The sequence below is a fragment of the Protopterus annectens genome, chromosome 5.part1 (assembly GCF_019279795.1).
Source record: "Protopterus annectens isolate FY-2018-M chromosome 5.part1, PAN1.0, whole genome shotgun sequence".
NCBI classification, from domain to species: domain Eukaryota; kingdom Metazoa; phylum Chordata; order Ceratodontiformes; family Protopteridae; genus Protopterus; species Protopterus annectens.
Window position 1 is genome coordinate 681,532,679 of NC_056736.1, and position 13,658 is coordinate 681,546,336.

At 40.2% G+C, this 13,658-nt stretch overlaps 1 protein-coding gene across 1 annotated transcript in view; it reads left to right on the forward strand.

Annotated features, from left to right (window-relative positions):
- Positions 1-13,658, forward strand: part of LOC122803256 (retinal guanylyl cyclase 2-like) — a 665,947-nt gene that overhangs the window by 312,103 nt on the left and 340,186 nt on the right. The window contains exon 7 of the mRNA XM_044072849.1: positions 13,478-13,558. Coding sequence (XP_043928784.1) covers positions 13,478-13,558 — 81 coding nt within the window. The remainder of the gene's footprint in view (positions 1-13,477; positions 13,559-13,658) is intronic.

Here is a 13,658-nt window from a genome sequence, read left to right on the forward strand (position 1 = left end):
CAGCAACTACAGGATATCAATAAAAGGACTAACCTACGAAGCCACAGACAAAATTTTGGTCCCTAGACTGTGTATTTCTGGCACTGTTTGACTTATGAATATGTAGGAGATTCATAAGTGTGGGGTTTATGTACGCCTTGTAAGCCAGGCATAGATCACCCGTCAGCAAAATATAGGAGACTGAGTAGAGGGAAAGGGCTTTAAGGCAAGCCTGTTATGCCTTGTATTCTTTTTGTAAGGAACCACTGAGGTTGCTCTAGTTGCTGCATATCCCTCGTCAGGTACATACTGAAGGGACCATTGTACTCTATGATTGGTCTGATAAGGGCAGAGTATAGAGGGATAATGACCTCTCTGGACCTAGATGCCATGCCCTTACTTATAAGTTGCACAACATAAAAGGATTTCCTCACCACTGTGGCCACATGATGGTCAAAAGTAAGGCTATTGTTTACCCTTCCCACTAAGTTGACTCTAAGGGTATATTATCAACATGGTAATTAGCTAGGATGGTTAACTTTCCAAAGGGTACAATTATGCATTTCCTAGCATTGAGTTTAAGATCATGGCTTTGACACCATTTGTTAGTCAGATATAGACCTTAAAGAATGCTAGTGTCTGCAGGGGAGTTGCAGGGAGTTAGTGATAAACCACTGCTTGCAAACTTAGTCAGCCATAAACCTTCAGCATTTGCTTCCATTTCAGAGAAATAGATGCCAAAAAGTTGTGGGCCTATTACTCAGCCCTGGTAGGCTCTACTAGTGACTGGCCTCTTGGTGGAGGTGGCTTCACCTATTTTGACCTCATGGGTTCTATCAGTGAGCCAGCTGGCTATCCAACAGGTGATAAAAGGGTTTATCCCTAAATTAGTGAGCTTGTCTATAATGCCTGAGTGGGGTATTGTATCAAAAGCCATGGCCAGGTCAAGGTAATCTGTGTGCCCTGTATTGCCTTCATCTACTGCTTTTCTGACCCTCTCAAAAAAGTCCATCATATTTAATAGGCATGACTTTCCTTTAACAAAAGCCAAATTGTGATGGGTCTAACATTTGCTCATTATCTGTGTCCTCGTGTATGATGTCCATGATGATTCTTTCCATAGCCTTACATATGAGGCTGGTAAGACTTATGGGCCTGTAGGAGAATAATATGTTGATAAATACATCAAAAACTAAGCATATGAGATTTGGGAGACATAAACTGAAAGGTAAATATTTAATACAGCACACAGTGATTGAAACTGTAGACTCATTTAAGGACCTGGGTATATGGATAGATTCAGCTATGAGTTTTTCTAATCATATCAACCAATTGGCTAATGATAGTTATAGAACTATATGTTGTATAAAAAGATTTATAAAGTCTAGGAAATCAAACATAATGAAGTAATTGTTTGTTAGTTAGAATAGACCCAAACTTGAGTATGGAATAACAATATGGAAACCCTATAGGAAAACAAGCATGAATAAACTGGAAAGAGTACAGCGGAAATATACTAAGGGCATCCATGGATGTGAAAATCTAAGTTATTATGAAAGACTAAAATATCTGAACTTGTACAGTGTCTCTTACAGATATTTAAGAGGAGATCTTATTCAGGTATATAGGGCATTTAGTGACAACTACCTCTGGGAATGTTTGGGGTTATCAAAAAGTACTAGAGAATCATCAGATAACCTATGTAGAAGATTCTGTAGGAATGAGAAGTGTACTAATTGGTTCTCTGACAGAGTAGTTGATGCTTGGAACAGACTACCAAATACATTAAAGCAAGTACTAGTTTAGATATTTTTAAGAACAGCCTGGACATTTATTATGGGAACAAGTGTTTTGGCATATTGGCAAGCTAGAAGGGCTTTAATGCCAGTACTTGAAACATTTGTATGTATGTATGTATGTATGTATGTATGTATGTATGTATGTATGTATATATGTAGTTACCCGGATCAGTGGTCGGACCTCCTTTGTGCAAGGGATTGACTGTAGCCATCTTCCATTCCTTGGGCACAAAACCTGACTGTAGATTCCAGCTGAAAAGTGATTCAAGTGAACAGAGAGGGCATGTTTCATGCTATTTATTAAGCATCCTGGGATGATATCAGGGCCCATTGATGCAGTGATTTTGGCCTTGGAAAGTGCATTGATGACCTGTTCCCTAGTAATGGTTGGGGGGATTGCGGTATGCGTTTTTTCCTTTGAACTATCGGGGGAGTGGGGAAGAAATTTGAGCTGAACCTGTTAGGTAAAAGGTTGGCAACAGCCTCCAGTTCAGTGTGAGTGATGCCACAATACGTTCTGCACATTTTTACATATTTCCCTTGAGGTTCATAGAGAAGAGAGAAGTTATGGACATAGCTGTAGAAAGCTTTGTGGTTGTCCTTTGCCTGAGAAGCTATTTTTTCTTCAGATTTAGCCTTTGAAGTATTAATTAACCCTCTTAGCTGCCTGTTTTGTTTGCTCAAGGGGCTTAGTGTGTATAGCTTTGTTCTTCCTACACCTGGCCAAGATTTTTTTCTTTTGTTCTATAGTCAATTGATATTGTGATTCCACCAGGGTAGCTTGACTTTTGGGTTTGTCTTATTCTTAATACGAGGCATCGCTCACTCAATATGGCTGTACAGAAATTTTGTCAATAGCTCAGCACATGCTATGGTGTTTACTTGGTTTGGGGGGTGTGCTTGGAATTTAGCTGAGGTGTCGCTTAGTGGAGAGAGGTTAGCCTTGGAATAGTTCCTAAAGCTTTTTGGTTTCACTGGATCCCCAGATTTAATTTTCATTTCAAGTAATACTGCCTTATGGTCAGATGTGACGGGCAAAGACATTACATTGAGTGAGGAACATTGGCTGCTCCCATGTTCATGGGTTCAAGGATGTTTGTACCCCTGGTAGGAGAATGTCCCAACTGCTCCAGGATGTTATTAACAAAGTTTAGGAATTGATGGTCTTGTGCATTAGAAGTGGTGTAGGATTCCCAATCTATAGAGGGGTAGTTGAGATCCCCCATGAGTATCGGATTGGGTTGAATGGTGAGAGACTCTAGTACATTGAGGTAGGTAGTATGGGTTTTCTGGGACATGGAGAGGGATGTGTAGGTTGCAAGGATATGGTTTGAGACTCTGTTTATGGCGAGATGTATGTATGAGTTCTAGTGGGTCATACACCTTAACCAGTCTGGATATGAGGTTGGTTTTAATATAGACTGAGCTTTTTTAGTTCCCTCCTGTGTAGTAGCTGGTCTAAAGGTGTGAAAGGCATTATAATCTTGCACTTCTGGGGTACTCTCAGTGACTTTAAACCATGTCTCCATTACTACACATATGTCTACACTCTCCAGGGAGAGGAAGGCTTCCCGAGAGTGGAGTTTCGTGTTAAGACTTCTAGCATTGAGCAGTACTATCTTCACATATTCCTTCATAGGTTCAGTTAAGTTAGAAGGTTTATCAGTTTGGCATTGCCTAAAAAAGGCACTAGTGGGGTGGCAAAGGTAGTTGGCAATATCTGAAAGCCTAGGACTATAAGTGCAAACCATCCCTGCAAAGCAGTGTGGTCTGTCAACCATGGCCATCAAATATTGTTAAAATCAATCGTTTTCTGTTTATAATATGGCATCATCCTTGCAGAAGGTAGTATGCCGCTTAGTGCCAGGCTCATATGTGCCTGAGACACATAATCAGCAAGCTTAATCATGTATTGCTTCATATAGTCAAGGGAGGTATGTCTCAGGTTATTTACACCCACATGGACTATGACAGAATTTAATGTCCTGAGTGGCTGTGTGACTTGACAGATCCTAGCCCTGGAAAAAGCTAACCGTGTCTCTCTCCTTATCAGTCTGGTGAGGAGGACATCAGTGTGGCTCACTATAGAATCACCAATGACCAGGAAATTTGGCTGTGTGCTAGTTTGCTTCAAGGGTGTAGCAGTAGAGGCTTTGGATACAGTGTTACTATGTGTAGCCGTGGGTGGTGTTTTAACGGAGTATTTACATGATGGCTGAAGACCCTTTCTTTTATTGTACTGTACAGAAGGTCTTAGCGTTTAATAAGGTTACCTGTAAGTATCTCAGCATAAGAAGTTTTATGTGTAGGGTCTTTACCCTGTGCAGTAGACACTGACAACTTCTATAGGATTAGTTTTGGTTGTATGAAAGAGTTTTGCCCCAACATTAACGTTTATTTACACCTCTCGCATATTTTATCTGTATCATTAAGAATACATGGGTTGTTAGTGTACCTGAGGCAATTGCTGGAATGCCTCAGAATACCCATCTCAACCAGACTGGCCACAGAAAGAGTCAGAAAGTGTATATCCATGGCTACTGCACTACTAGGGAAGAGTAAGTAAAATTTAAATATTGAAAAGATCAATAACACAAGGAACTTGACCAGGAATGCTCAGCTATGCACAAACTAGATACTCTAGTAGTTAAAAAAATCTGTCTAGACAGTAATGCCACAACAGTGTGGACCACAAACCTTTTTAATGTAAAACAACTGGTTTGGAACTCAAGTATTTAAACCAGAACAAATGCAGTTGGAATAACAGGCACAATAAGCCTTCAGCAGCACTTCACAGCTCAGAAGGGCTGAGGCTACCTTCTCCTCTCACAAGAGTGTAGATGACAATCCTTCTTAGTGTAAAAAAATTGGCCTGGAGCCAAAGCGCTAAAACCAGAAGTTATACACTTTTAGAATAATAGACACAATAAGCCTTCAACGAGCAATTCCCAACTCAGAAGGGTGCAAGCTACCTCTCTTGCCACAAGAGTGTAGACCACAAAACTTCCTTCTGCTCAGTGTCGCACAGTAGGTAAATGATTTAGGGAATCACACCCTGTACCACAGGAAACAGCTCATTAACAACTCATAGACTTAATAGTCCATGCTAACTGCAAGACTTCTTACTACTTCTCACACTATGTCATTTCTTACCCCTATAATGATAAAAACAAGATGCCTTATGTTTTCATGTCTAAAGCATTCTGATACCAGGCAAACATTTTCATTCAGATTTGTTTATCGAGTAGGATATCTTCTGTTTTTGCAATGGGTAATAGCATGTCTGTATGATTTTTTTTCAATTTGACAAAGTATACAATTAATGGTTGTACAAAAAGCGTAGGACAGAAATATACACAGTTCGCTAGGGGCACTAATTTAAACGATATGTTTTTTGTTAACAGAAATGACACTCTTCGGGTTGTATGTCTTTTTAAAGAAAATTGTTTATTTTGCAAACTATTGTAGGAAGTTAATCATTTAATCACATCAGAAGAAAAAAGTGCTGCCAAAGAGTGCTGTACAGTTTTAAAATGGGGTCCAAATTATTTTCTAAGTCGCTGTTCAGCAACAAGTCAATAGCTGTAGGAATATTTCAGCATGCATTACGTATGCAGTCCTCTTTCTGGTTCACCAAAGCAGTCAATAACTGCCACATTTTTAGCCAAATAATTATATGAGTGCAAAATTATTCTATGATAAAAAAGACTTCCAGGAAGCTATTGGAAAAAACTCCTAAAGCATTTGTATCCTGTCCTTGCCTATTTAAGTGGTACAGTGTGAAATATTTTCTGCTTAAAAACCTCAGCTTTGGCCGGCTAACAACTTGCTATATTCAACTGGACGTATAAGAGAATTTAAGTACCTTTATCTGCTTTTTTCAAAAATACAGTATTTAAATTGATTTTAACTGTGTGGAAAGAATATTTAGCTGAACTGGAAGTTTTCACTCTGCTCTTCAGTGTGGAAGAAATATTAGCTGAACTGGTAGTTAGTCAGTGTTTGCTGAATTTTGTTATTTGCTAGTAATTACAGGTGTGGGGGTAGTCACATTCTTTGATTTCCTGTCCTTGCCTATTTAAGTGGTACAGTGTGAAATATTTTCTGCTTAAAAACCTCAGCTTTGGATATATTCAACTGGACGTATAAGAGAATTTAAGTAACTTTATCTGCTTTTTTTTCTAAAAAATACAGTATTTAAATTGATTTTAACTGTGTGGAAAGAATATTTAGCTGAACTGGAAGTTTTCACTCTGCTCTTCAGTGTGGAAGAAATATTAGCTGAACTGGTAGTTAGTCAGTGTTTGCTGAATTTTGTTATTTGCTAGTAATTACAGGTGTGGGGGTAGTCACATTCTTTGATTTCCTGTCCTTGCCTATTTAAGTGGTACAGTGTGAAATATTTTCTGCTTAAAAACCTCAGCTTTGGATATATTCAACTGGACGTATAAGAGAATTTAAGTACCTTTATCTGCTTTTTTCCCCCAAAAAAATACAGTATTTAAATTTATTTTAACTGTGTGGAAAGAATATTTAGCTGAACTGGAAGTTTTCACTCTGCTCTTCAGTGTGGAAGGAATATTAGCTGAACTGGTAGTTAGTCAGTGTTTGCTGAATTTTGTTATTTGCTAGTAATTACAGGTGTGGGGATAGTCACATTCTTTGATTTCCTGTCCTTGCCTATTTAAGTGGTACAGTGTGAAATATTTTCTGCTTAAAAACCTCAGCTTTGGCTAACAACTTGCTATATTCAACTGGACGTATAAGAGAATTTAAGTACCTTTATCTGCTTTTTTTTTCAAAAAAACACAGTATTTAAATTGATTTTAACTGTGTGGAAAGAATATTTAGCTGAACTGGAAGTTTTCACTCTGCTCTTCAGTTTGTCCCACCCACCTTCCCTGTTTTTGTTTTGGTGTTAATCTTAGTGGCCTTGCAGCTGCCCGCCCCTCTTGTAAATTTGTGTTTGGATACTCCTTCTGGGCCCATCTCATTTGCTCACTCAACTGAGTGCAGTGAGATCATATTCTGATTTCAGGCACTCCTACTGTGTACAAAGAGAGCATCTGGGAAACAGAAAAAAAAAAAATGTAAGCTTGTTTCCTGCCTTTCCTGTTAAGTGGTATAGACTATTTGTAGGCTTTTGAGCCCCCAGGCCCTTCTGTGTTGGAGGGAAGCCTTCTAGCTTAGTTTTTTTCCCTATAACTAGCCAGTTTTCTAGTTTCAGCACTCAAATCTGTTTCTTTGATCTCAGCACTTGTTCAGAAAAAAAAAAAAAAAAAATTTAATCTGCTTTTACTGTACTTGTGTTTCTACCTACTTTTTTTTACTTTTGCATCATCTTAAAAGTACTCAATTGTATTTATTACTGCTTGGTGTAACTCATTCTAAGCCTTCTGGTTTAAACACTTGGGCTTCGGACCAGTTGTTTTGCACTGAGAGGGTTTGTGGTCTGCACTGTAGTGGCAGAACAGGTAGCTTACATCCTTCTAGGTTGGGAACTGCTGATTGAGGGGTCAGTGTCTGTTATTCTAAAAGTGTATTAATTCTGGTTTAAGCACTTAGGCTTTCAGGCCAGTTATTTTACATTAAGAGGGTTCGTGGTCTGCACTCTTGTGGGAGGAGAGGCTGGACTCTGCCCTTCTGAGCTGGGAATTTCTGATTGAAGGCTTATAGTGCATGCATATCTGAACTGCTTCTGTTTGCTGTGGCATAGACTGGATTCGGGCCTGCTGGATCTAGCTTTGTTTGTGTAACTTGAGCACTAATCCAGGCATTCTCTAAAGTATTCAATTGTATTTATTACTGCTTGGTAGTAACTTGATTAAAGTTTAGCTGTCATTCTAAGTCTTTTGGATTAAGCACTTGGGCTTCAGACCAGTTGTTTTACATTAGGAAGGTTTGTGGCATGCACTGTGGTGGCAGGACAGGTAGCTTTCATCCTTCTAAGTTGGGAACTGCTGATTGAGAGCCCATTGTCTGTTATTCTTAAAGTGTATTAGTTCTGGTTTAGGCACTTGGGCTTCAGGCCAGTTATTTTACATTAAGAAGGTTTGTGGTCTGCACTCTTGTGGGAGAAGAGGCTGGACTCTGCCCTTCTGAGCTGGGAATTTCTGGTTAAGGTTTATAGTGCCTGAATATTTGAACTGTATCTTACTGAAATTGGTACACCTTGTTTGCTGTAGCATAGACTAGATCCAGGCCTGCTGAATATAGCTTTGTTTATATGCTTGTTGTTTGTTTGCTTGTTATTTCCTGGCACTAGTGATATCTGCATTGCTTACTGTACTTATTTCCTTGTTTCACTTGAAAGAAAGTTACTGTTTGTCGTTTTGCATTTAAGTTACCTGTAACACATTGCACTTGTTACCTGGCACTTGCTCACTAAAGCAATTATATAAGTCAGCACTAAAAATTAAAAGCACTACTTTCAATTATTAAGGAATTCCCAATATTATTCTAGCATGTCCAAAGGTCAGTTGTCAATCTCCTCGGTCCAGCTGGTGAATCTGGGAATCTTGAGGCAATGTTACAACTGCCTCATGTACACAGACCACCCTCTCCTCCTCCCAACAAATTCCAACACATGTGAGAGATGCAACCATATAGCCAAACTGGAGGCTAAGCTCTCTCAACTCAGTACTGGCATAACCAGTCAGGAGGAGAAGGAAACCATACTCACTACAATTCCAGTCTCACATAGACCTACCACGACAGCAAACCAAACACATAATCACACAAAAACATAAATAAAGATCTGCCGAAGCAGCAGAGACCTCCAAAGCAGGCACCCAAGCAGCCGCTACCCCAAAATAAAACACGTGCAACACATCTCACAAAGCCAGTGTGCCAAACAGTCACAGCCCTTAAGACTAAACAACACACCTGATACACTTGTAATAGGTGACTCTATCGTCAGGCACACTGACGTCCGCACTCAGGCTGAACAAGGAGAGGGTCGGTGAGCAGCCTGTCCATAACACAAGCACTCAGGTCACTCAATATGACTCAGTCATTGTCCATGCTGGTGTGAATGACCTCCTGGACTACATGAAAAGAGACATAAAGGAGCTCTCTGAGCATGTTGACCTTGAGTAGCATCTTACCCTCACCAAGAATGATGCCACAATATGAAGACAAGATGATCAATTTCAACAATTGGCTTAAGTACTGGTGTCATTCAAAGGGGATCAATGCCTGTCAGCTTGGGATGATATGCTCGACAAGCCACGATGCTGCACCTGTCACCCCTGGGCTTTCGGATATTGGCCCCATAGTGCCTTTTTTAGGCAAGGCTCAAAAGACAAACCCACCTCCATAGGTATCACAAGGGATAAGAAACTAAGAGTAATGCTACTCAAAGTCTAAACCTCAAGATGCATGCACTCGAAACTCTCCTTAGCATGGAGAACATCTGTGCAGTAACAGAAACCTGGTTCAGGGCTCCCCAGCACTACCAGGTTATACCTCATACCATGCTTTTCAGCCCCAACTTGGACCGAACCACAAATATTCATCAAAGATACCCACACCTCCAGGTTGGTGGCCATCAGAGACTATCCATGTGCAACTAACAGTGGGTCAGACCACCCTCCCAAACCCAGGAACCTTCCTGAGAACACTGGAAAATATGAAGGTCTCTCCAAACACCATTATATTGGGCGACTTCAACTACCTAAACATATACTGGGAGCATTACTCTAGCTCCAACAAAAGGTTCCTAGAATTTATAAACTCAAATGCTATGGAACAACTTGTTACCACTCCCACAAGAGGGAAAACATACTGGACCTGATCATCACCAACATGGGGACTCTATGCTCCAGACCAGAAGTGTATCTCTCACTGGTAAGATCAGACCATAAACTAATCTCACTGGATATTAAACCACAGTGAAAAACTTCTCTAAAGCAAATTTTACACTCCTCAAAACTGAGGTGGAATCCTTCAAAGCCCGGGCCTGTGGAAAATACAGCCCAGACCGATTCTATGAACACCTTCAGGAATGCATGGATCATCGATCCCAAATAAAACCAAGACCCAATCCTCCAAAGGCAGACGTCCTGTCTGGTGGACCCCAGCCATAAACAAACTATACAATAGAAGGAGGAAGCTACTAAATGATAAAGCAAAATCCCAAAAGGGAAGGCATCACTGATCAGTATTAGCAAAAACTACGGGCATAAAATTGTCTAAGGCCAGCTTGAGAGAAAAATTGCACAGGACACTAAGGATAATCACAAGGCTTTCTTTAGTTATGTTAGGAACCTGGGTGGTAATTCCCAGATATGCTCAGAATTAGTCCAAAATGACAAAAATACACGAACCCACAGACATTGCCAACATCCTAGCTGACAGGTTCAGGCGCAAACTCTCCCCCTCCCTCACCAAAGGGCAAATATCTATCCCAGCAGAGTGCTGCCCCCTGACATCTCAGATGCTCAGGTAAGAGCCACCCTCTCCAAAGCAAAAACACAGCATCAATGGGACCAGATGGTGTCCTACATGAACTCAAAGAAGAGCTAAACCCAAACATAAAACTACTGTATAATCTCAGCCTTACTACAGGATATGTGCCCAAAGAGGGCGTGCAGCAACAGTGGTCCCTCTCCATAAAGGGTGTGCCAACGCGGATCCTGGAAACTATCGCCCCATAAGCCTGACTAGCTTGGTCTGCAAAGCTATGGAAAGGATCATCATGGACCTCATAAATAAAGATATTGGGGCCCTACAAACACTCGATCCTACCCAGTTCTGCTTTGTTAAGGGCAGATCCTGCCTCTTAAACCTGGTTGATTTCTTTGAAACAGTCACCAAGGCCATTGACGAGGGAAGGTGGTCCACACAGCCTACCTGGACCTCGCAAAAGCTTCGACATAATACCCCCCGGGCATTTATATATAGCTCACCAGCTTAAATATAAACCCTATGTCACTAGATGGATTGCAAACTGGCTCAAGGACAGAACCCACATGGTTAGAATTCCTGGAGCCATGTCAGACTCAAACCAGTTACAAGTGGTGTCCCACAAGGCTCAGTCCTGGGACCTCTCTTGTTGTATATATATTTCTCGAGGGGGGCCAAGCACGGGAAAGGACTGTGGCGGACCAAGTTAATGAGATGACTGCAAACTACAAGGGCCTCATAGAAACAGACACTGATGCCAGAGCCATGGCTCAAGCTAAAATGCCAAAAGTGTATAGTCATCCTTTGGCGAAGAAGTAATTAGGGACCTGGGGACCCAAGTTGATAGTAAACTCTCATTTGACAACCACGTGGCCAAAGTGGTTAGAAAAACATTTTATATAGCCCACCTAATCATGAAGGGATTCACATCTAGATCAGGGAGGTCATCGTGCCTCTTTACTCATCCCTCATCAGGCCGGATGAACCTTACCAGACACCTGCAGCAACTGGAAAGACCCCAAAGTACCTCACCAAGAGGATCAAAGGGCTCAAACAGATGCCGGTTAAAGAAACTCCAGCTCTACTCAGTGGCATACCACCTGTTCAGAGGAGATCTGTGCCTGGCGTGAAAAAGCCCATGTCCCCCGGAATTAATGGACATGCTGCACCTCAGAAAATCCGAGACTTGAACCTCAGCACTGAAATAAATAGGACATGCTGGAGGGACAGATTCATAAGAATAAAATCCCAGTCCAGGTTAGGCAGAGTCCCTCATTGACTCTCTTCAAGAGGAATCTTGATGAGTGGATGGGAGATTGTAGGTTTACCCCGAATTTACTTCTGTGTCACTGTTAGATAGAGGCACAGTATACTAACCTCGAAAAAGGGCATAGCAAAATAAATTTAAAATGGGTGGCGAAAGCCAAACACATTCTGGCTAGGCTTATAAATGCCCTAGGGCAGATAGCCTAGTATGAACCTATGAACCTAAGACCAGCAAAAGGCCACCGCTTCCCATAGCACTTAATTCTTGTGTTTAGTCTACAAAAACGGTGACTCATCTTTCTGTGACATGTTTGGCTTCTTGAGCTTCTCCGGGATACTGCAGTGTTGTTACACTTGCAACAGTAAAATGCAACATAGCTAATAAGCTATATCAAGGGTACTGTACTTATATCAGTAAAATATGTTGAGAAAAGAATTGTGTAAGAAAAATTACATTTATTTACTTATTTTACTCAGATGCTCACCAGGTAAACCCACTGGACAAAACTTGTCCCTTTTTATTAGTGACCTGGGAGTACTGTCTGGTTAAACGACATGTTCAGAGTCACACAGTAGGCAAACTGAGGTAGGACAAATCAATTCCTGTACCCTGAACTACGTAATGTAGCTCATTAACAGATTGGAACCTTAATCCCCTACATTAAATCCCAAAGTATGCAGTTTAGCAAGTAACAATTTCTGCAATTATACAATGCTCTTTATTAATTATTTTCAGTTTCACTGTTTTACTGTTGAATAACATTCTGGACTCTTCCCAGCTCTCAGCAGACAGAATCCTTCATTCTCTCATGCCATATAATGCCAGCTTAAAAGTATATCAGTATGGAAGAGGCTAGAAGGTGAAAGACCGGAAAATGAGTTTTGGCATGTAAGGGATAAAAGCAAAGAGTTTGCTTTGGAAGATGGTAATGTGTCTCTGCTTGACATGCCACAAGTGCGTCAACCAGGAAATGATGAAAGGTTTATATCATTCTGATTCAGTTAGTTGAAGTACAAAAGACGCTATTTAGAATGTCTTGTACATAGAAAGTATGTAATTCTGACTATTAGTTAAACATATAAAAGTGTGTTGACATTGTGTGTGTGCATCTTTTTTATTTTCTTTTCACTTGTATGATCAAAAAATAATTCTGAAACATGCTTCCACAAATTCATAAAACTTTATAAAGGCTTATTTAGCCTACTAGCATCTGCAATTTCATTCTTAATTGTGCCACTGTTTTTTTAGACAACTTCATGTTGTTTTATCATGCATTCTTGCAGTCTTAATTCTTTTTAAGTTGGTATGATTTACTTCATCCTATAGATGTTTACCAGAGTCACGCACACCACATTGTAGTTACCTGAACAAGATTTATAAAAGGCAGCTATTTCAAAAGCTTTGTATTTTGCAAACCAAGTGGTGCATCCTCATGTGGGGCCTGGGGCCCCTGCAATTCTTATCTAACTCCAAGGTTATGCATGTATTCTCCCTTGCTCAAGGTGGTTCAGCTTGACAGGCAGAATGTAGTAGTAAAACATAACAGTAAAGGGTTTCAAGTTCTAATTGTATTTCTCTATGTTATTATTTGTGGCATTTTATTCAGTAGTATTTATGCTGACTTAATAAATTTGGTTGTGCATCTCTGGCAATATAAGGAGTAAAAGGACAGAGTAAATCTAACTGGCAACATCACACTTCAAAAGTAAAGCCCCATGGTGGGAGGTTAGCATAATGGCTAAGGTGTTTACCTTACAGACGCAAGGTTTGATTCTCCCATGGGGTAATTGGTTAAGCTTAAAATGGCCCACAAGAGAAGTTAGCCTAGTAGTAATCTATGAACCTATGAACATTGTATCCTTCTCCCATTTGCCTGTTAGAGTGATACATAGGTTTCACAAAATATATACAAGACATTGCAGTTTCAAAGTACATGTATGAGGTTATCTCTGATTAGCGGTAATTTAAATCAGAACAAATGTAAATGACAGCCTTGAATTCAATCTTGTATACTATTTTTAAACAGGGTGACTGGGTGTGGTTAAAGAAACTTGTTCCAGGAGAAGTCCCTGAACTGAATAAAAGTGCTACAAATTTGCTGACAAAGGTATAGTATTTTATAAGCAATATTTAATTGAGTGTTATGTCTAAATGTTAAACTTTCCACTGCTATTTTTATTTAAGTCCAGGTGTTGCATTTCAGAATT